General features: G+C 33.7%; 1 protein-coding gene across 1 annotated transcript; it reads left to right on the top strand.

The window, feature by feature from the left end:
• The first annotated feature begins 13,896 nt into the window (after positions 1-13,896).
• Positions 13,897-24,668, top strand: LOC145037103 (protein trichome birefringence-like 19). The gene is made up of 2 exons (XM_078985673.1): positions 13,897-14,668; positions 23,732-24,668. Exons 1-2 carry the CDS (start codon positions 13,976-13,978, stop codon positions 24,500-24,502), a joined length of 1,464 nt encoding a protein of 487 aa, XP_078841799.1. The 5' UTR covers positions 13,897-13,975; the 3' UTR covers positions 24,503-24,668.
• Positions 24,669-25,617: the final 949 nt, after the last annotated feature.

The raw sequence follows: 25,617 nt of genomic DNA, 5'->3' as shown, positions 1-25,617 counted from the left end.
CCTCGTTTTGTATGTCGATGACATACTACTCATAGGAAACGACGTCCCAACCATGCAGGAGGTTAAGTCCTGGCTTGTGAAGTGCTTCGCTATAAATGACCTCGGAGAAGCTGCTTATATTCTTGGGATAAGGATAATGAGAAATAGGAGTAAAAGACTAATAGGATTAGTCAAAGTACTTACTTTTATAAAGTACTAAATCATTTTAGTATGGAGAATTCCAAGAAAAAGGAGTTACCAATCTAAAGCAATGCCAAGTTAAGTAAGACTCAAAGCCCGAGTATTGAATCCGAAATAGCATAAATGAGTCGAGTACCTTATGCTTCCGCAATTGGCTCGATCATGTATGCTATGACTTGTACTCTCCCTAATGTGGCCTTCACTTTGAGCATGGTCAGCAGATATCAAGGAAACCCTGGTTGAGCACATTGGACCACAGTCAAGAATATTCTTAAGTACCTTTGGAGGACCAAGGAATGGTTTCTCATCGTCGGTGGGAGTGATGAGTTAATGATGCGAGGGTATAATGATGCTAGTTTTCCGAACGATCGAGACAACTTCCGCTCTCAATCGGGCTGGGTCTTTACCCTGAATGGAGGAGCAATAGCTTGGAAAAGTTCCAAGTAGGAGACCGTAGCTGATTCAACATGCGAATCAGAGTACATAGCAGCGAGCGAAGCGTCAAAGGAGGTGATATGGTTAAAGTACTACATTGGAGACCTTGGAGTTGTACCAGCCATAAAGGAGCCTATGGATATTTTATGTGATAATGAAGGTGTGGATGCCTTGACCAAGGAACAGAGGAATCATGGCAGATCCAGACATATCGACAGGAAATATCACTTTATTAGACATCAGGTAGAAGAGGGACTCCTCGTATTTAAGAGGGTATATTTAGAGGAGAACCCAACAGATCCCCTTAAGAAGGGGTTGAGTAGGGTCAAGCACTTGCAGCACGCTAGGAGCATTAAGCTGAAGGACAATACTATTTTTAGTGGTTATATATATTTTAGAAACTTGTAATAGCAAATTGTAATTAGCATTTGATGATTAAATAAAGGTGTTTTATTAATATGTAAAGTTACTGTCTTGTGTTAATTATTTATTATTGTTTCATTTTGCATGTTTTGACTTCCTAAATAATAAGATTATTTAAACTGTCTATAGTCGTTCATATGTTGGAAGTAGATATGAAAGAAGACTGTCATGATGTGGCTTGTAGACTGTCTAAAGTGTATTTGACTTAGCAAAAGTTTGTTGCAACGTTCATGAGTACTTATAAAATAATATTTGAGTATTGGATTAGACCCGCGCTCACTTGAATCACTTCATGGAATTATTCACGAGTAATTGTGAGATGATTATATCTTAGAGTCTTTAAACATATATATATATATATATATATATATATATATATATATATATATATATATATTATTGTTTGCGAGTTGATTGTGCATTGATAATGCGTAAACGCTTCAGTAACTTGATGTTATAAAACATATTATTGTGTATGATTTGATGAGTGAATAATAAATGCATATAAGTCGAAGTTTATCTGTTCCTTTTATCCTGTGAGAGTAAAAGCGATATCTTGGGCCCCTTGATGATTTAGTTTGACTTATGTGTCGGGCCTGGTCAGGACTGAGTTGATGTGTTCAATTAATTTCTATGTCATAAAGATCCGAGATCGAGAAAACAAACTGCTAGACAATAAGTATGATTATGTTCCTTGTGATTATCCACACAATATCTTGAGAACGGAGGACTATACGATCCCTTATATAAACGACCTGTCAAAGTTTGATAGAGGATTTGAGAGCTTCGATTGCTAATTGGATTTTGAAGTTGTACTTGCATTTATAGTTATTAGACTTATCCATGTGGAGACTGTTGGATTAGTGTCTAAGTCCATAACTATATTTGGTATGTACTTGACCCAGTTGTAGCATGGTCCTTTTGGGTTGCCTTCACCAGAGCAACTTGAATGGATGATTCATGGAGAAAGAGATTATTATGGTTTATTAATATATTATATGAATAATATATTAAAGGAGAAATCATATTTGTTTAGTTAATATTGGTCAAGAATTAATTAAGAATTTATTTTGTGATCAAAAGAGATTAATTAAACTTTGGGGACTGAAATTGTAATTATTGGATAGTTATAAAGTAAATTGAGAAACCATAGGGATAGGGTGGACGAAATCCTTATGGATAACCCATAAGATTTCGTCCAAGATAGGGATCCACAGGTTCTTATGGGCTGCTTGGTAGCTAAGTAACCGGATAAGGACTCTGACTGAAACCCTAATCTCACACCTATATAAAGGACCCCTATGCTTCATATTTCGACTACCACTTGAACCCTAGAGATACAAGAGCCAATTTTGAGCCTTTCCCCTCTCTCCAAGATCTTCCAAATTGCTTTGGTGTTTGTGATTCATTTGAGGCTTCACATTTGAGGTGGTAGGTTCTCATAAGCTAAAGATCTTCAAGCAACAATCAAAGCTAACATTCTTACTAGTTTATTTATGTTGATTTGAAGTTTTTTTGTATGCTAGATTAGGGTTTGCAAGTCTTGGACAATACTGCATGTACAAATAGAAAAACTAGATCCAAGCAATTAGGGTTTGCATGAACACCATAGGAATGTTGATTTGCTCATAACCCAACATGTTGTGTTTCAGCTCAGGTTTGCTAAGATTTGTTCATCTCTATCAACATTTGTTCAAATATGCTTGGCTCTTGCCAAGAGTTGTTTAGATCTGATTAGCTACATTTCAGATCTCTCAATTTGATGTGTTTTTCATCCAGATCTGTAGATCTACTTCATTTTTAGCTCAGATCTCTAGATCTGAACATTTTAGTTCACTTAATCATCTCTCAAGTTTAAAAGTCCCAACTCAACCCTAGTCCTACTAATATTTTTGGAGTGAAAAGAGGTTCTTAAAAGATTTTTCTCCATCTTTGTTCATATTTTGGTGTTTTATCCAAGCAACTTGAGAGGAGAAAAACTTTTTCATAATTATTTATTTATTTTCAGTTAATGTTATCAAGAAATCACCTTCAGTTTATGATTCTTTGCAAAATTCCTTTGAAGTTTTCTATTTAGTGTTTTTCTTTCAATCTTAGAGAAGGAAAACAATTTTTTTTTTCAGTTCTATTTCTTGTTCATATTTTGATGGCTGGTTGAGCAAGTTGAAAAGAAAAGAAAGTTTTTTTGGAAATAATCCTTTTTAGATCCGATTTTTGTTTATATTGGGGGGGGGGGGGGGTTCAGCAAGTTGAGAAGAAAAGAAGTTTTTTATGAGTTTTACCCCCATCTTTTGTTCATATATTATCATAAAACCTTTCCCTAGTTGTGCATTTTTGTGTATATTTTTACCTGTTCTAACAACTATTTGTACACATAGCTATGTGCCTTGTACATTCTACAAAACCTTTAAAAAAAAAGAGGTTTCTATGGGTCTCCATCCCGCCTTCAGTTTATATATTTTTGAAAATTTGCATTTAATTTATGATTTTTTGTATACAACTTTACTCAAGTTATTTACAAGATTAGAGAAAGAAATAAATTTTTACAAATTTTTATGTTATCAAAAAATGAGTTGTAGTTGAGGTTTTTCATAGACAATACCATACCATTTCTTAAAACATTCCTGCTGTAAGCAATGTTATATTGCTTGTACATCACTGATGTTGGTGGCATTAAACAACCTCATTCTATGCTTTATTTGAGGATTTCATAAGTTCTCCAAAGAATCATATTTTTGTTTTTACTATAACCCGTCAAAGTAATTATTTATAACCTCAAAAATTTACCATAACCACTATTTCCAGTTTACTGTTCCTTTCAAAAAAGAAAGGGAAAATGGCGTAGGAGGGTAACTACCTTTTATCCGTGTTCACATATTGACAACTTCTTCTTTTTTGTACATAATAAAGCAACTAACTTGTTTTAACTATTTAAATTACATCAATATTACTGGCTAATACCTATTTTAACCGGTAACTCAAAGGGAAAATGACTTACGAGGGTAACTACCTCTTATTCGTGTTCACATGTTGGCAACTTCTTAATTTTTGTACATAAGAAAGCAACTAACTTGTTTTAACTGTGTAACATCCCAAAAATAATGACCAAAAATTTCGTTTTTAATTTAATATTAAAACCATAATTGTCAAACCATTAATTTAATACTCCGAGATCGGGCCCCGCCCGGCATGAGGCCCTGCCTGGCATCGAGCCTCGCTCGGTATACAAGTTTGTCTCTCTTAGGCCCCGCCTGTTTCCGTGCCCCACCCGCTAAACACATACAATCATATAACATGCTAACACATAAAGAAACATGCTCTACTATATCTCTGTCCTAAGAAACATACTTTGCTAATAATGAGATACGGAACATCGTCCGTACTCAGCTAGTGATGAGATATGGGACATCGCCCACACTCACCTCCTTACCAGACACATACAAGTATCACACAGACAACAAATATAATCTAACATGCAAACATTCCTCGGGCACCCGCCCGACATCGGACCTTGGTCTTGAATAACATACTAGCATACAATGCCTATGGCTAACCCCCGGGTCTTCCTACTCATAGACTACATGGGCTGACATTGTGGCCTTAGACCCATTCACACAGTGAGGAGACTCACCTTGCACTACTGAAGCCCTGGCTGGAACTAGTTGAGTACGGACGAAGTTCCGTATCTCATTATTAGCAGAGTATGTTTCTTAGGACATGGACACGGTAGAGTATGTTTCTTTATGTGTTAGCATGTTATATGATTGCATGTGTTTAGTGGGCGGGGCCTAAGAGAGACATATCTGTGTACCGAGCGGGGCTCGATGCCAGACGGGGCCTGATGCTGGGTGGGGCCCGATGTCGGAGTATTAAATTAATGGTTTGACAATTATGGTTTTAGTATTAAATTAAAAACGAAATTTTTGTTCATGATTTTTGGGATGTTACACAATTAAAAAAAGTTAGTTGCTTTCTTATGTACATAAAATAAGAAGTTGCCAATATGTGAACACGGATAAGAGGTAGTTACCCTCCTAAGTCATTTTCCCTTTGAGTTACCGGTTAAAACATATAGTAACCGGTAATATTGGTGTAATTTAAACAGTTAAAACAAGTTAGTTGCTTTATTATGTACAAAAAAGAAGAAGTTGCCAATATGTAAATACAGATAAGAGGTAATTACCCTCCTAAGTAATTTTCCCAAAAAGAAAAAAAAAAAAAAGATACAACGGGGTATTACACGTAAAGACCATCGGTAAAAAGGAATATATTCTTGTTTTCTTTCAACAAAACGAAAATAAAAGAGGGGAAAGATACTGTCAGCACCACCATCTGCATACAGTCTATAAAGCAACTCACATGACCCCCACAAATACAAAAGACTATTAAAAGTCAACAGGAGAAGACAAAAGCCAAGGGTGGGACCCACCAGGTCCATTGCTTCATACTCACTACTGTGATATCCTGATCTCATCCCATCGCCGACTTCAACATTGGACCAACTACCAGAACAATAGTCTATCATCGATTACTACTGCTCCATCAAGTGGACCATCGGTCGCCACCACCTTCTCCGACTAGCGCACCGCTGCTCCTTAATCTAGTCAATCTTCGGGAACAACACCACCCATCAGCAATAGCCATCTCTGGTCAATGACAACGCCACCAGACGCCTATCGCTAGTCAACCACCTCCTCCGACAAATGCACCCCAGTTAGGGGCGTAACTACCCATTGTTAAGGTAGGTCATAGGACCTACCTTTTTTCTTTTTTAATACAATAATTATATACAAAAATCATAAGGAACTACCTTATTTTTGTCAAAAGACTTATATTTTCATACTTTTTTTTTCGTTTTATTAATATAAGGAACCACTTTAATTTTGGTTCTAGATTCGCCACTGACCCCAGCCCGATGCGGACCACCAATCACGGGCCACCACCATCTTCAACCCCACCAGTCGATCTCCAACAACGAAACCTTCAAAGAAAATCACCAACAATGTCGACGAACCAACAAAGAAACCACCCCGGTGATGTACAACTCTGATTTCTATTACTGTGAGGGGGTCATCGATTGTCAGCCACTAGGGATCTCCCTTCCATCACCGTTGACCGCTTTCTTGTAACACCAACTGCCTTTCGCCACCGAACGTTACCGCCTGTCTGTCTAACAGATCGACACCATCAAAAGATTTAACGATCCAATCTCCTCTTACAAACAACACACAAGAAACCATCACCGTGACCCATAAGATCCTCAATTGTAATCCTTTTCCATTTTTGGTCTCTTCAACGAGTTCCGACAGTGAAGAATAGGAGATTTTGTATCTTAATGATAATAAGAAAAAAGTGGTGGGCCCCACATTTGCATATCCAATACAAGTTATATACGCGTATACGAAAAGAAGAACCTAGGCCGCCCACATTCAAGTGGGTTACGTGTTGTGGGCTTCTTTAAGATAATATATTTCATATTATTGGGTTGCAATTAGTTCGTTTGAGCGTCAATCAAACTTGGTTTTCTCACAAGATTTCATAGTAGTGATTGCACGTGAAGATTAGGGGTTGCACGATAGTACAAAAAATAAAAAATTTCAAAATTTTCAAAAATTTCAAAAAAATTTCCACTGCGGCCGGAAAATTTAGGGGTTGCCGATGCCACCCCAGAATCCCCTTAAATCCGCCACTGCTAATCTGCCACTCAACATTGTGTGTGTGTGAGAGAGAGAGAGAAAGAGAGAGGGAGAGTGTGTGTGGGGGGTAATACCCATTTGTGTATATAGTTCATGCAAGAAAATTAATATCGGGCTGATAGTAACGAGTGATTCCAATAATCATCATCTTGGGCTTTTACTATTTCGAAAATGGGCTGTCATTTTATTTTGGGCATCTCCCAATTGGGCGTCTTCACATCATTGGGCATTTCTCATACAAGAAAGTTGGACCTACAATTCTATAGTGGGATTCTTTAAGATGATTTCTCCCAAGCTATTGGGCTAAGAATACATCGCAGGTCATATAATATTGGTATTTGATCATATTGGGCTACATCAACAAGTAACATGAGCTATCATCACAAGACAAAAACCAACAATTTAATACTTGAGCCATCATCACAAGACAAAAACCAACAATTTAATACTTGCGTGCCGCAAATTCCGTTCAATAAAATATACTTTCAGAAGTTGCGTTGCGGTCAAACCAACTCGATGTTTTTTTTTTTAAAAAAAAGGAAAAAAAAGAAAGGAGGGAGACTCTGTTGCTCGGGTTATGGAAAGTAAAATAGGATGTGAGGTTGTAGCCATCAATATATTGTTGTAATACTAGGGTTTTAGTCATCTAGTAGGATATATAGGATGACCACAAAATATTCTAGGCAAGTCTGGTGAAACATAGACAGGCTTGTAACCTGTAGTTGTTATAAGTCATACATGGATAGGTTTACAACATGTAGGTGTTAATCAACCGTATATGGGCAGGTCTTCAACCTATAGATATTAAGCGGACCATACATGAGCAGATCTTTGACATGTAGATGTTGATTAACTATATATTCATCCGGGTATTCTATTTGCCCCATGGTTGCCTTATTGATATATATTTCTAAGAAATCCCCGAAGCGGTATTGTCTACTTAGTGATCCTTTAGGATGGGTTCCACGAGATCATCATCTTTGGATTAGGGAGTGCGAATAACGGGAATGTGTAATTGACTTATTTGTTTGATGTGATATATATAATAAATAAATTATATTATTGTAGGTTGAAACCATATGTGCTCACTAGACTTTCAAGTATGACCCACTCAGTTTTTTTGTATCACAGGTAATGTGGTACGAAGGTTCAGGGATATTGATGTTTGAATCTGCCAAGAGATTTATGGAGTTTTAGACCATTAAATAAATGAATGTAAGGCATGTAAAGACTAGTTTATGATTATGTTTATGTATCAGTTATGACATCCTAAGATTTTAAATATTAATGAAAAAATGTTTTTTAGGGAAATGCCTTTGATATTGATATCATTTCACATTAATATTGAAAATTTCAGACAAATTACACATTAATAAAAGAGTACTCTTTTTAAATAAGCATATAGAAAAAAAAATTAATTGGCCGTAAAATTTGGGAATGTCATGGTTTTAGATCCATATACATATTGGTGTTGCTTGGATGAATAGACTACATGGTTTTATGAGAACCGGTAAAAACCGGTAGAATCGACAAAAACTGGAACCGTATTTTGTTATTTCTTGAGGACCGCTTCCAATATTGAAAATATGACAAGAACCGGTGGTTTAGTTCGGTTTTTAATTTTGACCGACATTGGTTCCCAAACCAGATCCGGTTCGTACCGATTCCAACTATACCGGTACCGTTGCTTGTCACTACATGGTTACAACCCATATTACTTTCACAAAATAAAATTCATGCATTGTCCGTAACATATTTCGCATGTCAATTTTTTTTTTCTTTTTAGTTATGCGACTTTATTATTAACATTTAAGCATGTAGTTGTAAACATTTCATAAATTTTATAGTACTTACTAGTATTACTTTTTACCAAACATTTTGTATTTATAATAACTTGTAAAGATAACAAATTTTAAATTTTATGCATATTTAATCATGAAATTTATTTTTGTGTTAAATTAATCATTGAACTTTTTCAATTTATTCGAAAAAATACTATTACGACCGACTATTGTAACTTTCTATGTATATGTTGATTTACTAAAAAACATTATACTAATTTAGTTACTAATTTTTTGTACAAGTTTAGTTACTAATTTGTTTTTTATTTATTTATTTATTTTTTGTAAACGTTTTATGATAATCTTACATGATTTGATCAAATAATATCATTCTAAAGAAAATACATATATTACAAAACATGTTCAAAGAATAGAGATATATTTAGAGTGTATTTACGAATAAATATGTTTTTGCATACAATACATATGTATAATATGCATTTTCATATTTAAAACCTATATATATATATATATATATATATATATATATATATATATATATATATATATATATATATATATATATATATATATATAGTGAACAAGTCTTGCATTTTGGCACCCACGAACAACCACTAAGATTGGGGTGTGCGGTAGCGGATTCCGGGTTCAAGTTCAATTTTGGGACAATTCGGGTATTTTCTTTCCTTGGTTTTTATTACATTACATTGTTCCGATTCGATAATTGCATCCAATTATGCTTTGAAAATTGCCTAGGATTGTTAGTTGTTGACCAGTTTAATTGGAAACATTGATTTGAAAATGGTTGAGATTTGTTAATTTGCTTGGAAATTTGTTCAAAAATTGCTTAAACTTTGGTTGAGATTTTCTCATTTTGTCTAGTAAGGCTGCCGAATTTTTGTTGGGATTGTCCAAGTAACCGAGTGGTGTTGTTGAAACCATTTTAAATTGTCAAAAGTTGGGTGCCATTATTTCTTGGAATTTTTGTGTTCGGTTTATAAATAGTTGCATTGATTTGAGAGTGGTGAGGTGAGGGATTAATTTGGTGAAATTGTTTTTGATATTGTAGGTTTTGAAAATGGGAAAAACCGCAGATCGAGCACGCACCCATGGATCATCGATTGACCCTAACCCGCAAAAGGATGTCGCCGGTCCATCACGCAAAGCAGCCGGTAAACGAAAAAAGCAAGGAGAAGAGGGAAGCGATCCTTCCCTTACAAATGTTGAAATCAAAACCTATCGCTCCAACATTCGGGGTCGCACAATCCGGCCGACAAAATTCTACCATAGAAAGTCCATGAAAAAGCTTGGGATGCACGATGGCGTATCATTCTTGTTCCAAAACATGAGTTGGCGTGGTTTTCTTCGACTTTGTGACAGAACTTACCAGGAACCCACAATGGAATTCCTTAGCACATATGCACGAGATGATGCTGCTAAAGTCCTCACATTCCAGTTGAAAGGGGAGCGCCATAGGCTCACATACAAAGAGCTTCACTATATATAATATTGACATATATACTGTATAAATTCTTGTGATATTAATACCATGGAATGTCCTAAAGGGGTGACATTTGATTGAAAAACTGATAGTTTGTTTTATTTACTTCTTTTTATAGTTTATTTTAGCATATTTCACTCATAATTTAGATAATTTCCATGCATATTTTCCTTTTTGTTATTTTATGACTATTTCGGGTACTTTCGAATCTTGTGAGCATAATTGCAGGTTTTTGGGTCTAACGGAGCGGGAGTGTTCGGGACGTATGGAAAACAATGGGATTTGGTAGACAAAAAAGGATGTTAGGCTTGGTGATTGTGGAGATGATGTATGGAGCGAGCTTGATGATTATTTGAAGGCTTGGGGAGAAATAAACTTTAAATTTGCAAGATGCGGGAGTTTATTCAAGCGTGCGTAGATTATTAACTGGGCGAGTTTGGAGGATTTGGAGATGCCAAATTGGGCTTAAAATGAAGAAAAACTAGAAGAAAATGGGCTAGGAGGTGATTGGATTCGATCTGGGCTAGTGGGATATGTTTTGGAGGCCCAAAAACTCAAAGAAGCTCATGTCAGGCACCACCCGCGCAACCGCATGCGGGTCGTGCAAGGCCCTGCAGGGGTAATTTCGAAAATCCATTTGGAAGGCTATTTGAGGAAGGTTGGTGCCTATCTTTTGCATACTCTTAGACATCCGATTTTTGAAGATTCTCTCTGGAGTTTTGAAGACTTTTGAAGGCCAAGAACACCTCAAGAACATCATCTTTTGACCTCTTGAATCTTGCTTAATGTTTGATACAATCTTCTCTAACTTTGTTTATTTAAGTTTAGCCATGCTTGGCTAAACTAATCTTGGTTGAATTTTGTTGAATCCTTTGAACTTTTGTTGAATGTTAAAGAATCCATGAACATGTTCTTAAATCTTTATGGGAATGTTTTGTGTTTTAATATCTTATCACTACTTGTATGTTTTAGTTCATGAGTTTAAATGTGTTTGTGGTGATTAGTTGGCTAATTTATTGATTTAGTAAAGAATCCTCAAATTAGCAAGCAACAAATGATTTTTGTGTTGTTTTTGCTTCACACAATCATAAAAACATTTCCTCCAACATGGTGGTGAATGCATTTGACCCCTCTTGGATTTGGTGACTTTGTGGTTTTTAATGCTAGTTGACTTTCACTAATGACATGCTTAATGGAAATTGTGACTTTAACTAAGGAAATTGTTATGAGCTTCTCTAACCATTTTAACAACTAAGAAAAGTCTAGGTAATCTCAAGCTTCTTGGATTACTATAGCCAAATTAAGGATTTAAATCAAGTATTGCACCATTGGATTCTAATGATGTGTTCTTCAAAAAGTCAAAGTGAGGAAACCTTAAGTCAACCATCCTTCTCTTACTGATTTACATCAAACTCTTACTTTTGTTGAAATTGTTTATTAAAATCTTAGTTTAATTCTAGTTTATTTCAAGTATTTTGAAAAGATCAATCTCCCCATTTTTAATTTATTGTCATTTTACAAGTATTTTAATAAAGAGATTTTTCATAGAGTTATAAAACTGAACCAATCTCCGTGGATTCGATCCCTTTGCCACTATACACTATTTTAGTGTAAAAGATTTAAGGTTATTAATTTTGTTGGCCTCGACAACCACCAAAAACTTTAATATCTCACATTCCGAAATTACTATTTAGAATATGGATGTATACATTTTTGGAAAAACGTTTGATACAAAAGAGAAAATGTGTGTATATGTTGTTATATATATATATATATATATATATATATATATATATATATATATATATATATATATATATATATATATATATATATATATAAAATTTAAACTACGTATTATACGTTAAAATATATAATTTAAGGGACGTGATATTAACAAGACAACAATAAAACCATGTCACACCCTAATATGACCATTAGGAGGTAGTTGTTTTCAAGCCTTAAGAAAATATTTTGTGTTGGATTGAATTAAAAAGATTAGTTAATGACACGTAAAAGTAACAAAGTTTTATAATTGTATATATTTAGTCATTAAAAGTAACAAAGTTTTATAATTGTATATATTTAGTCATTAATTTTTTTGTACACTATGTATTTTCCAACTTGTTCGAGTTGTTAAAAATAAAAAGTACTATTATGACCGACAAGACTTATAATCGGTTATATTAATATATTTTGAACAATTTAAACAAGTTGAATGGTAAATCACGTAAAAAAAAAAATTGCTTAAATATGTACAATTAAAAAAATAAATTAAATTTTCAAATGATTAACCCTTTTTTAGGAATACATATCCGCCTTTAACCAATATAAATATATTAACGGACGGCGTGTTAGTCGATAATATATGCTTACGCCATCTTAAGAAAAAGTATACGGGTTAAAAATATATGTGTCGTGAATGTAGGAAAAATAAATAAAAGGGAGTGTTTTGATTCCTTTCAGAAGCAAAGAGAAAGTGGCACCTTTGCGTGAGGAACTAGTAATTTTATTCCATTTGCATGTCGACCTCCAATTTTCTACTTGTTTCTTTTCTATCACACATATTTTCTTAACATATTTTAAGTCGTTGAATAAGTGAAGATAAAACTATTGTAATACCACATGCATTTCCTTAATTTATCTTTGTCAAATTCCATTAACTCATGATTGAAATAATTTCACATGAGCCACGTTAAAAAAAAAAAAAAAACTAAATCACTTCAAGATTAAAATAAAAGTTATCTGAGGTTTTAAAGGATAATTAGAATGATATTTTAGTCGAAATCACTAGCATTATTTTGTTTGTTTATAACGTAGGTTTTGTGAAAAATTCAAGGGTACAATGTGTCAAAAATGATAATTTTAAAGTCTACTAGACAAAAACAATAAAAAAAAAATCTTCAAATCGACTAAACAAATAAGGCAATGGCCGATCCTTGACTTTTCTCTAATTTTGGTAAATTACACCAATAACACTACACTTTCGTTTATAACACTACGCCCCCACATGTATCTTAGATATATAACACACGGGAACCCATCACACAACTTCTGTGAATTACGATTACAGTCCCCTTATAAGTCCTAAGTTCCAAATTATATATAGTATACAATTGTCACCAATTTGTCTTGGAATTGTTCTATCCTGCACCAATTATCCTAAGCCCGATATATTGTTAATTTAGAGCATTCACATTCCATTGAACTCTATGGATTGTCATACAATTCATTAAACACGTATACAACAACTCCCACGATCCATTAAATACATATTCAACCCTAGTCACCATTTTATTCCTTCTACTAAACCATTCAATGATCATTCAACTCTACTTTATATCATCACTCACATTCCATTCAACTCATATTAAATCATAATCAACACATTATCAACACATTATCTCATGCCATAATCTTCTTCTAGTGTACATATGAGAGGGGACAACATCACTAGATCTGATACCAATGAGTTGTGACGTGGCATGAGATCGGAATCGATCGACAATATATATTATTTAGGAAGCCTTTTGGGCTTTTTTATTTTGGAAATGGAACTTCTATAACGAGGGTTCCCGGGCCAGCTTACGCGCATTGATTAATCTTCTGCAACAAACATGAAACTTTGTGTTATGGACTGGAGTCACTGCAGACAAACCTCCATGAATTAACTAATAGTAGAAGGGGTTAAAGTGTAAATTGACTAGTTTACTTTATTATTATTATTATTATTATTATTATTATTATTATTATTTTGGACGGCATATTAGATGATTAGATTAGATGATTAGAATCATAAGATGACTAGATTACTATAAATATAAAGCAAGAGATAGCCATCAACTTTGTTAGTGAAGCAACCGCAATATTCGTATGTAATTATAGATTTGTTTTTTCAACTTCGATCCCAATTACACTCTCTACCACCATAATTTTCCATGAAGGTTCATGCCATTAATGAAGGCAAAACACAGCTTTCAACAAGACGAAAGACCTCTTCAAAGATAGCCCATCTTGTTGCCCTAGCCCTAATTGTCACCATCATCCCCATCTATTACCCTTATATTCATTACATTCTTGAAAAACCAACTGCAATTCCGTCACCTATAGATAATCTTTTAAATGTCCAAACCACCACAACTCTCTCCCGCCACCACCCTATCTACCGTAGCCACATCATTCCCACCACCCAAAAAGAGGATGACGATCCCAAATTGGTGGTTGTGCCACCGGAGAAGAAAGAACACAGGAAGAGAGGGAGGAGAAAGAGGGGGAGAAGGGAGGCGGTGTTGAAGAGAACGGGTGGTGATGGTGATGGTGATGGTGATGTTGGTGGTGGTGGTGGTGGTAACAAGTCGTGTGATTTGTTTTCCGGCGAATGGGTGGAGAATCCAGAGGGGCCTTATTATACGAATACCACGTGTTGGGCAATACAAGAACATCAAAATTGTATGAAATTTGGGAGGCCGGATCAAGATTTCTTGAAATGGAGATGGAAACCTAATGAGTGTGAACTTCCGGTTCTTGATCCAGTGCAGTTTCTGGAGATGATGAGGGGAAAGTCTCTTGCATTTGTAGGTGATTCTGTAGCAAGAAATCATATGCAATCTCTTCTTTGCCTCTTGTCAAGGGTATGTTTGTCTTTTCACCCTCTAACATTTTCTAATATTTGTCCACGTATCCATGAATTAGACATCATATTGTATGCACTACCATTATATATTTATACGTTACCCTACGAAAAACTAGATAAAAAAATTATGCAGCATTACAATAAGCAATGAAATTATACACATAATTTATAGTTAAAAGTGTTCAGATAAACAAATTCATCATACTTAAAAAAGACAAATTGCATTGAAAAGAAATGTACTTTCATTTAACTATTATTCTTTAACTGAGCATATTTTCAAAAACAAGTTTATGTGTACATATGCTTAGTGTTTAAATCAAATAAGGGACCCTTTAGATAAAAAGAAACTGACATTTGCAAATTAGCCAGGTCACCCTCTCATTTGGTAACCAAGTCGCTTGTTTGATTATAGATTATAATTATAATATGGACCTTTAAACATGTGATAAGTATATAACCGACTCTAAAAAGTTGACCTTATAAAATTCTTAGATATTTTAGTAACTTTAATTCTCCATACCGTAATTTTACACTTGATTAATTTTGTGAATACTCTAGTACAATACATAAAGTTAGCAATTTAGCATATATTCCTTGTTCTAATGCTGAGACATAAGGACTCTTGCTTAATTGGAGAAATCAATAAATTACGTGTTCTACAAGTGAACTTCCTTATAAAAAAATTAAATTAACTTGACCCGAGATAAATTGTGTAACGGATCTTCTTTCATTTGCAATAGGTTTGAAAAATGGAATATCATAAAACTTTTGTGTAAGAGTTTATTGCAAAAATAACAATGAGATTTTATTTATTGTGTATCAAAAAAGTTAACATAACTTTTTTTTTTTTTTTTTTTTGGAACGACAAATCTATTCTACTTCTACACTACTCCTAATTCTCCACCTATGTCCCTCACGAGACTTGAACCTTCGACCTCAAGGAGGAAGGACAACACTAGATACCATATCATAAGGATGCAAATGGGATAAAAGAAATTGGTTAAGGTGCACTCAGTCGTGTAGGAAGAGTGTGGGATGGCTTGTGGTAATTTTCATTGATTTGGCACAAAATAATACATGAAACATCATTCACTCCCCACTATTATGGAATGCGGAAATTTTCATTGATTTGGCACAATATAATACATGAAAATATATACTACTAGGTTTTGCGATAACATAAGGCCTAATATAAATTCAGGCTACATATATGCCTATACAAGCAAATACATACACGACATACATAATAACACATATACTAATATTCATCATAGTTTTATCAAACGGTGTAGAACGAACGTTTAAACTAGAACGAAATCATAAAATAATGTAGTCAGAAGGTGAAGATATCAGCATATTGAGTTGTTGAAGGGATGTGAAAAACTCTAATATAGTCGAGTACAACCTTGTCTTGGACAAAGTGGACGTCAATCACCATATGCTTGGTTCGTTTGTGTTGAACCGAGTTAGAAGACATATAAGTTGAGTTGACATTATCACAATAGATAAGGGTCACATTATTGGTGGAACAATATTGAAGCTCCAATAAGAAATTGTGTAACCATGAAGTCTTAATTATGGCATTAACAACACCACGATATTCTCCACTACACTGGATCTAGATATGACACCCAAACCTTGGAGGAACAGGAAATGAGATTGTTACCGAGGAATAGGTAGTAACCTGAGGTGAAACAACAAATATATAGGTATCCGCCCCAGTGAACATATAAGTATGCAATGAGAGAGTCAGTAGAAGACAGATGAATTTGTAACCTATAATCAATGGTACTTCGAAGGTAGCATACGATACACTTGAGAGCATGAAGGTGTTGCTCTTAGGGGTCGTGCATATAGAGGAATATATGCCGAATTGCAAAAGAAATATCTAATGTGGTAAAAATAAGGTACTGGAGTGCACTAGCCAAATTGTGGAAAAGAGTTGGGTCCACAATCAAAGGGCCATATGAGTCCATTTTATAGACAAGTTATGTTAGTGTACAATCAACTTCAACAATGTTGGTGGCATAATTCTATTGTGAAAGAAATAAACCACTAGAAGATCTAGCTACAAATATACCTAAAGATTAATTTAGAGCACCAAGGTTTCTTGTAGCAAACTCAGGTATGAGCTAAGAAATAATCTGGTATAGCATAACTATGGAAGAAGTTATGAGTATAATGTCATCAACATAAAGTAATAGTTATGCCATATCTTGGAATGTCTAAAGAATGAATAACAAGGAGTCCGTAAAATTATAGTGAACCCCGATAACGGTAGGCTAGTGGCATACTGAGCAAATTTGTAGGACCAAGTTGTATATGCTTGCTTGAGACCATATTAAGATAGCAAAAGATGACATACACATGATCTGGATACTATGGGTCTTAGAATCCTAAAGGCTTATGCATGTAAATAGTCTCCTAAAGGTAACAGTGAAGAAAGACATTACTCACATCTAGCTGATGAATGGGTCGGTTGCGAGACACTGCAAGAATAATACAAATACTAGCCGGTTTGAAAAACAAAATAAAGGTCTCCTCAAAGTATATTCTATGCTGCTAATTATGACCATTCGCAAGAAAGATGATCCTTGTAACAAGAGAGAGAGAGAGAGAGAGAGAGAGAGAGAGATAGAAAGATAAAGATAGAGAGGGAGAGGGAGATAGTGAGAAAGAGAGAGAGAGAGAGAGAGAGAGAGAGAGAGAGATGAAATTAATGAAGAAAAAGCCATATAGAACGAACAATTCCTAAAGGTCATGGTATTATAGTCCAATACCCATTTGAAATAAGAGCATTATACTCATCATGCATAGCATGTCGACAATTAGGGTCCTAAAGAGTTTGTAAGTGTGATTCTGGTCTGGGGGACACAAATAAAATATAAATATTACGATGTTGAATGGTTTGGCTATCTCATTATATGCATAAGTAGTCATTGGACAATTTGGTGTTGTGTGTATGGGATCCGAATGGCAACAATGAGAGTGATTTTTATTGGTTAGATTTGAGGGAAGGGGCTGATAAGAGCCTCAGACGTATGGAATGAAGATAGTGTAGTAAAAACAAAGGATAGGTGGAATTCAGTATAAAGAAATCAGTATTAGGTAAGGAGTTGGTTTTGGTTTGATAATGGGACGAAAACTAAGGAGATATGGTAAGACTATTATTTAGGAAAATGTATAAAAGGGTTTGGTTGGAGTTACTGAGTGGAAAGGAAAGGTGTTTTTGTCAAAAGTAACATGATGTGAGATTATGATCTTTCGAGAGGTCAAGTCAAGGTAATGGTACCCATGCTGATATGATGGGTAGCCAAGAAAGATGTAAGGGTTATTGAAAGGCAAAATCTTATATGAATATTGTATGTGAGGGAAACAATGGAACCAAATGATATAAATGTGTGAATAAGTTAGTTGTTGTTTGTGTTAACGAAAGTGTTATGTTTCATTTTTGACCGACAAGGATGAAAAAATGTTGAGAAGGTAGACTACCATTTGAAGGGCTTTGAACTAGTATGTAGGTGGGAATGAGATTGAAAGATAAGGGATTGTAATATATTGTTTATTGTACAAAGCATTCATTCAGATTTCATGTTTTGTTGGGAGGTCATGAGAAACAAAATTGAATAGCATTTTTGGCAAAATATTCACGAAATTGTTGATTGATATATATCCCACCCCCTGGTTGTTAGATTGCAAAGATTTAATGGTGGTTCCAAATTAGATTTTGATTAAAGTTGTGTATTTAACATATTTGGAGATAGTTGAGGTCCAAACATCGAAATGAATAATGTCAAATGCATTGGAAACAACCAAATTAGAAAGCATAAACATAATTCTAGTTTGTTTTGATATTAGCATGTGAACATGTGAACATACAATATTCGAAAAGCTTTTATTACATGAAACTAAACTGCTCGAAACTAAAAACTCACAAGTTTTATTTTTAGGATGGCCAATATGTAAGTGCCAAAGAGAAGGGCTTGTAGTGATAAAATATTGAGGCTATGAATGACCGGGTAGAAGGGACCATCACTGTCACATTAGATTAGATATTTTCATGTCCTATAATCCTTAGTAAAACCAAACCTGTTAAATTCAATAAAAAAATTTATTTTGATATAATTTTCGTACAACAATGTGATTTCTTTTTATGATTGAAGGGGTGACCAAGACTTATTTAAATGAAATGGTCGATATGGATTTTTTATTGGAAAAGTGGTTTGTCTAGGCATAGTTACATTCTAAATACTATATGATGATATTTATGATAATTGCAAATGAATCAAGGATATCTACATTGGCATATACATGATTGGTTACACCTATGTATAATCAACTTAACGGCTCTTGTAAAGGCATAGAGCTATTATTTTAGGCAATGTGGTGGGTTGTTGATCCATACCAAACTAGGCTCAAGGAAGAGGAAGATGCTTGTTTTGAGGTTGTCTAGTGGGTGTTTTTGGGTTGACGAAAACATAGGCTGCTGATTGGACAGTGGGCAGAGAAGGTGGAGGTCCAAGTAATCATTTTTAAGGTTTGGTGCATAAGTATTGTTGATTTTAAGTTGGGTCTGAAAAGGGATTGAGGTTGCTGTTGATGGACTAAGGAACTATCACTCATCCGTACCGGTAGAAACCTTACTATGTGACATTGTTACCATTGGTGGTTGCTGCCATCGACTGACTACTTTGTTATGGTTGTTAGCGATAATTATTTGGCTCTCGGTCGGTGATCTTGATGACGAGGATTTTATGGTGCATCATTAGTTCCGACATACATAATGGACTAAATGGATGAGTGGTCAATGTTAGTTGATGGTGGAGGGGTACGGACAATCGAAAGGCGTTGTTCTTCTGGAAATAACATGGAAAAAGTTTCTTGAAATTAGGGCATGAGTTTGTTGTGGTGTATGATGGTAGAAATATCATCAAATAGATGTGACAAACCATTAATTGTATAGTTAATGAGGTGTCTGTCTTTCACCTTAGATTTGGCATTAATATTTTTTAGTAGAGCTGCTAGGTTTTGAATTTTGGAGAAATACATTATCATAGAAAGATCCCCTATAGTGATATTATGTAACTCATTGTCAAGTTACATTAATGTCGATTCTTTATTGTCCCCGAAAATTTTCTCAAAGCTTATCAAAACGTGTCGAGCACCTATGTGAGTTTTAAGTACCATCTATAGCAAGGATTGTGAAAGAATAAAGTAGAACCACATCTTCACAACGACATATGCATCATAGGTCGAGTCTATATGATCTGTAATGTCGTAGGCTTCAGAGTGAGTAGAAAAGATCTTTCACCATGAGTCATAATTAAGCCATTCAATGTTCAGAATCATTGGAATGTGAGATTTGATGTTGGTTATGCCAAAAACTCTGTATGGGGGAGGAGGTACGATATCTATAGATCAAGGAAGAGAGAGAAGACAATGGCTATCAGTGAGGTTGTGGTGCCTAGGGTTTAGTAATCGGTGATAAGAAAAAGAAATGCGAGATTAGATGAGTGATTTTAGGAGGTGGGAGACGGTTGCGATACCATATTATGGAACGAGAAATGTTCTCATTGATTTGCCAAGATACAATACATGTATCATATATACAATGAGGTTTTGAGCTAACCTAGGCCCTAATATACATACATTGATATACAAGAAAATATAGACACAACATACATACTAACATATATACTAACATTTTGTGGTACCGAATGATTTTGTCTGTTTTTAGTGAATCTGTCCACCCTTCAAACATTATGCGTTACTTAGTTGTAATACATGCTCGTATTATTGTATCAAAGTGTGTAGGTTGAGAGGAATGGATTTCAAAGTGTTCAGAGATGAGAGAGTTGGAAGTGAAATGAGAGAATGCTAAGTAGTGCCTATGTGACATATGGGTTAAGAGGGCGGGACTCTCTCCACACTTAGGGACCTAGTATATATTCCAAAGTGCTAGTGGGCCAATGATATTAGAAGTTGATGGAAAATATGTCCTTTAGTCAGATGAGGATTCTAGTACCTAGGGTTGTCAAAAATACCAGAATCCGATTAACCCGATCAGAGCCCGAATTAGATAAATAAGGTCGGGTTTAATAGGGTCTAAAAGGAAAATTGGGTTATTCGTGTTAACCTGACAAACCCAAAAGTTATAAAGCTTGGGTTTCAGGCCTATTTCTTTGCTTTTATCCGGGTTCGAGTTAACCCTTATAAGCCGACTAATAGTTTCTATATGCGAACACAATATAGAACAGTTAATACATATGGTACCGTTTTAAATACTGTATTATCTTTTCAAAATATTACAATTTATGTACATACAATACATACATACATTGTTGCATCGCTTTAAAAAAATGCAACAAAAATCATCTAAAATGTACGTTGTACAGGGGCAGATTTAGTGGGGGTTCCGGGGTGGCACCGGCAACCCCTAAATTTTCCGGCCGCATTGGAAAAAATTTCGAAATTTTTAAAAATTTTTATTTTTTCTACTATCGTGCAACCCCTAATCTTCCCGTGCAACCCATACTATGAAATCCTGCGTCCGCCCCTGACGTTGTATAAGGAGTCTAAGAGCCAAAATAGATAAAAATTGATTGAGTTTGCATTCTTACCGAGTACAATACATATATAGTAAAAAAAACTCCACAAATTCACTATATTACTATTTTATATATTAAGTACTTAGATCTTCCACAGGAAGAGCATCTACTTCTTAATAAAAGAGACTCTCTTTGACAAGTGACAATTCCAACTCTAATATTTCTACAAAGTTAATTGACTATTTTGTCATCATTTAATTTAAATTTGGTATACATATTAATTTCCACCAAATTCCAGCATTGAAATCTTTAAATCTGTTAAGTTTGAACCAATCCCTAAAAATAAGCAATCAACATTATGTATTTAATTTCAATTCCATAATAATAGTGCAATCCCTTATGTTCAGAAATTATTTCTCGAAATTTGCATATCCTAAATCAACAACTATTTAAGATTTCTTTGACTCAATGTAATCAATGATAAATCAACAAGTAATTTTTTTAAAATTGAAATTAATTACTCGTGGTTCCCACGGATTTGTAACCTAATATATATAAATATTTGAAAGAATTGGAAGTCTTTTAGTACTCTTTTTATCAAATGGTAATATATAAATAACTAAACCAATATTTGACAAAGAAAATGAAAGATAATATTATAATTTTGTTTTATCATTTGTAACGTCTCAACATATAAATATTCAATATAGAAAACTAAATTTATCATTATTTTGTTATTTTACATTTAAAAAATTATTTTAATTATAATTAGTTATATCCATTTTTAAATTATTATTAGGTAAAATTTTAATTTTTAATTTAAAATTTATTTTAAAAACTATAAAGTAAATATTAATAAGACAATAGAGACTATTTCAAAAAAATAAGTGACATTACACTAATATAAAAGTTATTGTAAAAGATGAGGGATATATTTAAAAAATGAATGATATTTTATTGATACAAGTGACCTTATACATATAAATTATTTACTAAAATAACATTTTAAAACTACATCGTTGGGTTCATCAGTTCATCTTACATTCCAATCCAATTAACCCGACCCTAATAACATGTAACCCGATTAACCTAAATTTTAATAGGATTAGGTTTCTAGTGAAATATAAATTTTTTATTTTTATGAATCTGATTAACTCAACCTGTTTAACCCGAAACCCGATCGAGTTGACCCGATTAACACTCCTATGGTACCATTTGAGTGCTATAGTACCATTTGAGATGAAAAATATAAATTTATGAGTAGAGTAATACTATAATGGATATACCATATAAATTTAAAAACAATTTTCATGACAATACGAGAAAATAAGATGAATTTGTTGAGAATTTTCAACTATTTTTTACAAACTAACAGTAGTTTGGTAAATATCTACTTATGGAATTTACATTTTTATTGTGTAACGATTAAAGATAATATAGATAAAAGTTATTATTATTATTATTATTATTATTATTATTATTATTATTATTATTATCATCATAAATGTAATAATATTTTTTAATATAAAATTGCCACCAGTTTTTAAATTTTATAATATATAAAATTATATCCATTATTCTACATGTCATAGATGTTATATGTATCTGGATTTGTTCTTTCACTATCAGTTGATAAGGCTTAGGTGTTATCTAATATTGTTTATAGAGAGTTTTTTTAAAAGAAAAAACCCAAATGATGTTTAATTATTTAAGATTTGGTTAACCAAAACGAAAAGATGAAGGATTTTTGCTCTATTTATTTTAAAATGAAGTAAACAAAAAATTTGACTTTGAATTTTTACCCACATAAATAAGAATATAGATTGCATTTTACATACAATATTTCATATAACACAACAATATGGTTATGTCTTAAACCTTAAAAAAAAACAATAAATATTAAAGCATAACCACCTCCATATTCTAATAAAATAATAACTTTAATATCTTTTTGTCATATATCATTTTAATACAACTCCTCACTAATACTATGCTACATTTATAAAATCATTTTAAAATTCAAATTTATTTTTTCTAATTATATATTAAACTTGAAGTTATAATAATTTTAAAATTTTAATATATATCTCTTAATTAATAATTTATTTAAAATAATTGATTAATAGTTATAAATCTGTACTATAAAATTTTAATTAATTTTATAACAATGATTGAGGTTATGAACTAGTTCTAAATATACGTATATTATATGAAAAAAAAAAATCCTAAGGTCGAATCGAAAGAAAGACGTAAAGATTTTGGAATTTGGTCTCTTGATAGGAGTGTCGCATTGTAGCCCAACTTGCTCCTTCTTGGGCCAGACTGTATTTAAGTTTATTTATTATCATTAATAGAAATAGTTTATGATATTTTATTTGGATGCATGTAATTTTTGTCTTTGAAAAATATTTGTAAAACTCATATATTTTTCTGACCCATGTATTATAGCATCGTAATATAAAGATTATTTATTTATTTATTTATTTTTTTATATTTCATCTATCAATATTCAGGTTGCATATCCAAACGATGTTTCAACCTCAAGTGATCAAAATTTCAGGCGATGGGAGTATCCGGATTACAACTTCAACATTTCGATTTTTTGGTCCCCTTATTTAGTAAATACTGATAGAACCGACCGTAACGATATAACAAAACCATTCAAACTATACCTCGATGAATTTGACGAATCTTGGACATCACAGATAGAACAGTTCGACTACGTCATAATATCAGCTGGCCAATGGTTTTTCCGACCCACCATGTTCTACTCAAACCGTTTTATCATTGGGTGTCTATACTGCCCAGAAAGCAGTATCCGACACCGTCCCTCCACATTTAGCTACCGGAGGGCGTGGCGGACTGCTTTCCGGGCAATTAATAGCTTAAAGAACTTCAAGGGTATTGTTTTTTTAAGGTCATTTGTACCTTCACATTTTGAAGGTGGACATTGGGATAAAGGGGGTGATTGTGTAAGAACAAAGCCTTTCAAGAGTAATGAGAGTGTGATGGAGGATTATAGTTTGGAAATGTACAAGACTCAATTGCAAGAGTACAGGATTGGAGAGCGTGAAGGGAGAAAAAATGGGGTTAAAATTACTATTATGGACATGACACAAGTTATGCAATTGAGACCCGATGGACATCCTAGCAAATATGGACATTGGCCACTCCAAAATGTGACCATGGCCAATGATTGCGTGCATTGGTGTTTGCCTGGTCCGATTGATGCTTGGAATGATTTTTTGATGGAGTTAATAAAGAGGGAGGAGAGTGGTAGATAGTGTATATGCATTGATGACTTGTACAATATGTATTTAAATTTGTAATTTTTAGAATCACAAGTTCCCGAGGGGTTTGTTTCTTTTCTAGGTTATGTTCTTTGGGTTTGTTCGTAGCTTAATCGTTTGGTCTTCAACTTTCAAAGTAGTAATCCCCATTTTCTGCAAATACTTTGTTTTCTATTCTGTTTTTGACTATTTATAGGTAAATTGGTTTTTAGATGATAAATTATACAAAAGTAACTATGTTCCATAAACGTTTGATTTTGAAACAAAGCTATTTTTTTTTTTACAATTTAGTCGTTAGGTATTCTTTTAGTAGTCTTAACTACTTAACCGGTCAACTCAGTTATCCGTTGATGTTGTTTGTTGACGTGTCAGATTTTGGTGACGTTATAGATTGACATAACATTATTTGGTTATATGGCGATAACATTAAATGATATTCCATTTTTTTTTTAAAACCGAACATCAATTTTTTTATTTTTCAAATTCATTCGATATTGATTGTTTTCCATTTGAAATTGTATCAGTCGTGCTTAAATAGTAAGCAATTTGTAGTGGGGATGAGCATCAATCCAAATCCAAACGGAAAAATCTGAACAACCGAAAATCGATTTAGTGGGAAATGGAAAACCAAAAAACAATTTACTTGGGAAATGGAGAACAGGAAACCGGAATAAAGAACCTAGTTTCGGTTCTATTCTATTAGTAAGTGTTCTCATTAAGGATGTGCTCGGTTCCGGATTCGAAATGAGAATCATGAACCGATAACCGATTTAATGGAAAATGAAGAACCAAGAACCAGACTAAATACTCTGGTTTTGTTATTTTTCCAGTCCGATCCAGTTCATCGGGTCAAATTCTCATCCCTAGTATGTAGTGATTAAGCAACCAGCAACGCTTTAGTAGTAAGTATTCAGTAATACGTTAGCAGTGGAGAACAATTCCCAGTATTGGGAGCCTGCCTCTACTGACAAGAGTTGACTCAATATGCTTTAAGAGCAAGTTTGACTCGCAAGGTTAATAGGCCAGAATAGTCAAACTTTCGGGTTTGGCCTTTATTAGCAGATTTAGATCAAAACCACTAGTATATATAGTCTTTGAATTTCTATAAT

Source organism: Lactuca saligna, chromosome 3 (assembly GCF_052625555.1).
Source record: "Lactuca saligna cultivar CGN05327 chromosome 3, ASM5262555v1, whole genome shotgun sequence".
In the NCBI taxonomy this organism is placed as follows: Eukaryota; Viridiplantae; Streptophyta; class Magnoliopsida; order Asterales; family Asteraceae; genus Lactuca; species Lactuca saligna.
The sequence above is the reverse complement of the archived record's forward strand: the minus strand, read 5'-3'. Positions and strand labels throughout refer to the sequence as shown.

What these genes read in the sequence shown, in the direction of transcription:
- LOC145037103 (XM_078985673.1), top strand. Translation starts at nt 13,976, where the DNA reads ATGAAGGTTCATGCCATTAATGAAGGCAAAACACAGCTTTCAACAAGA. An exon ending in TTCTTTGCCTCTTGTCAAGG is followed by an intron (nt 14,669 to 23,731) that starts GTATGTTTGTCT and finishes ATCAATATTCAG; the next exon opens with GTTGCATATCCAAACGATGT.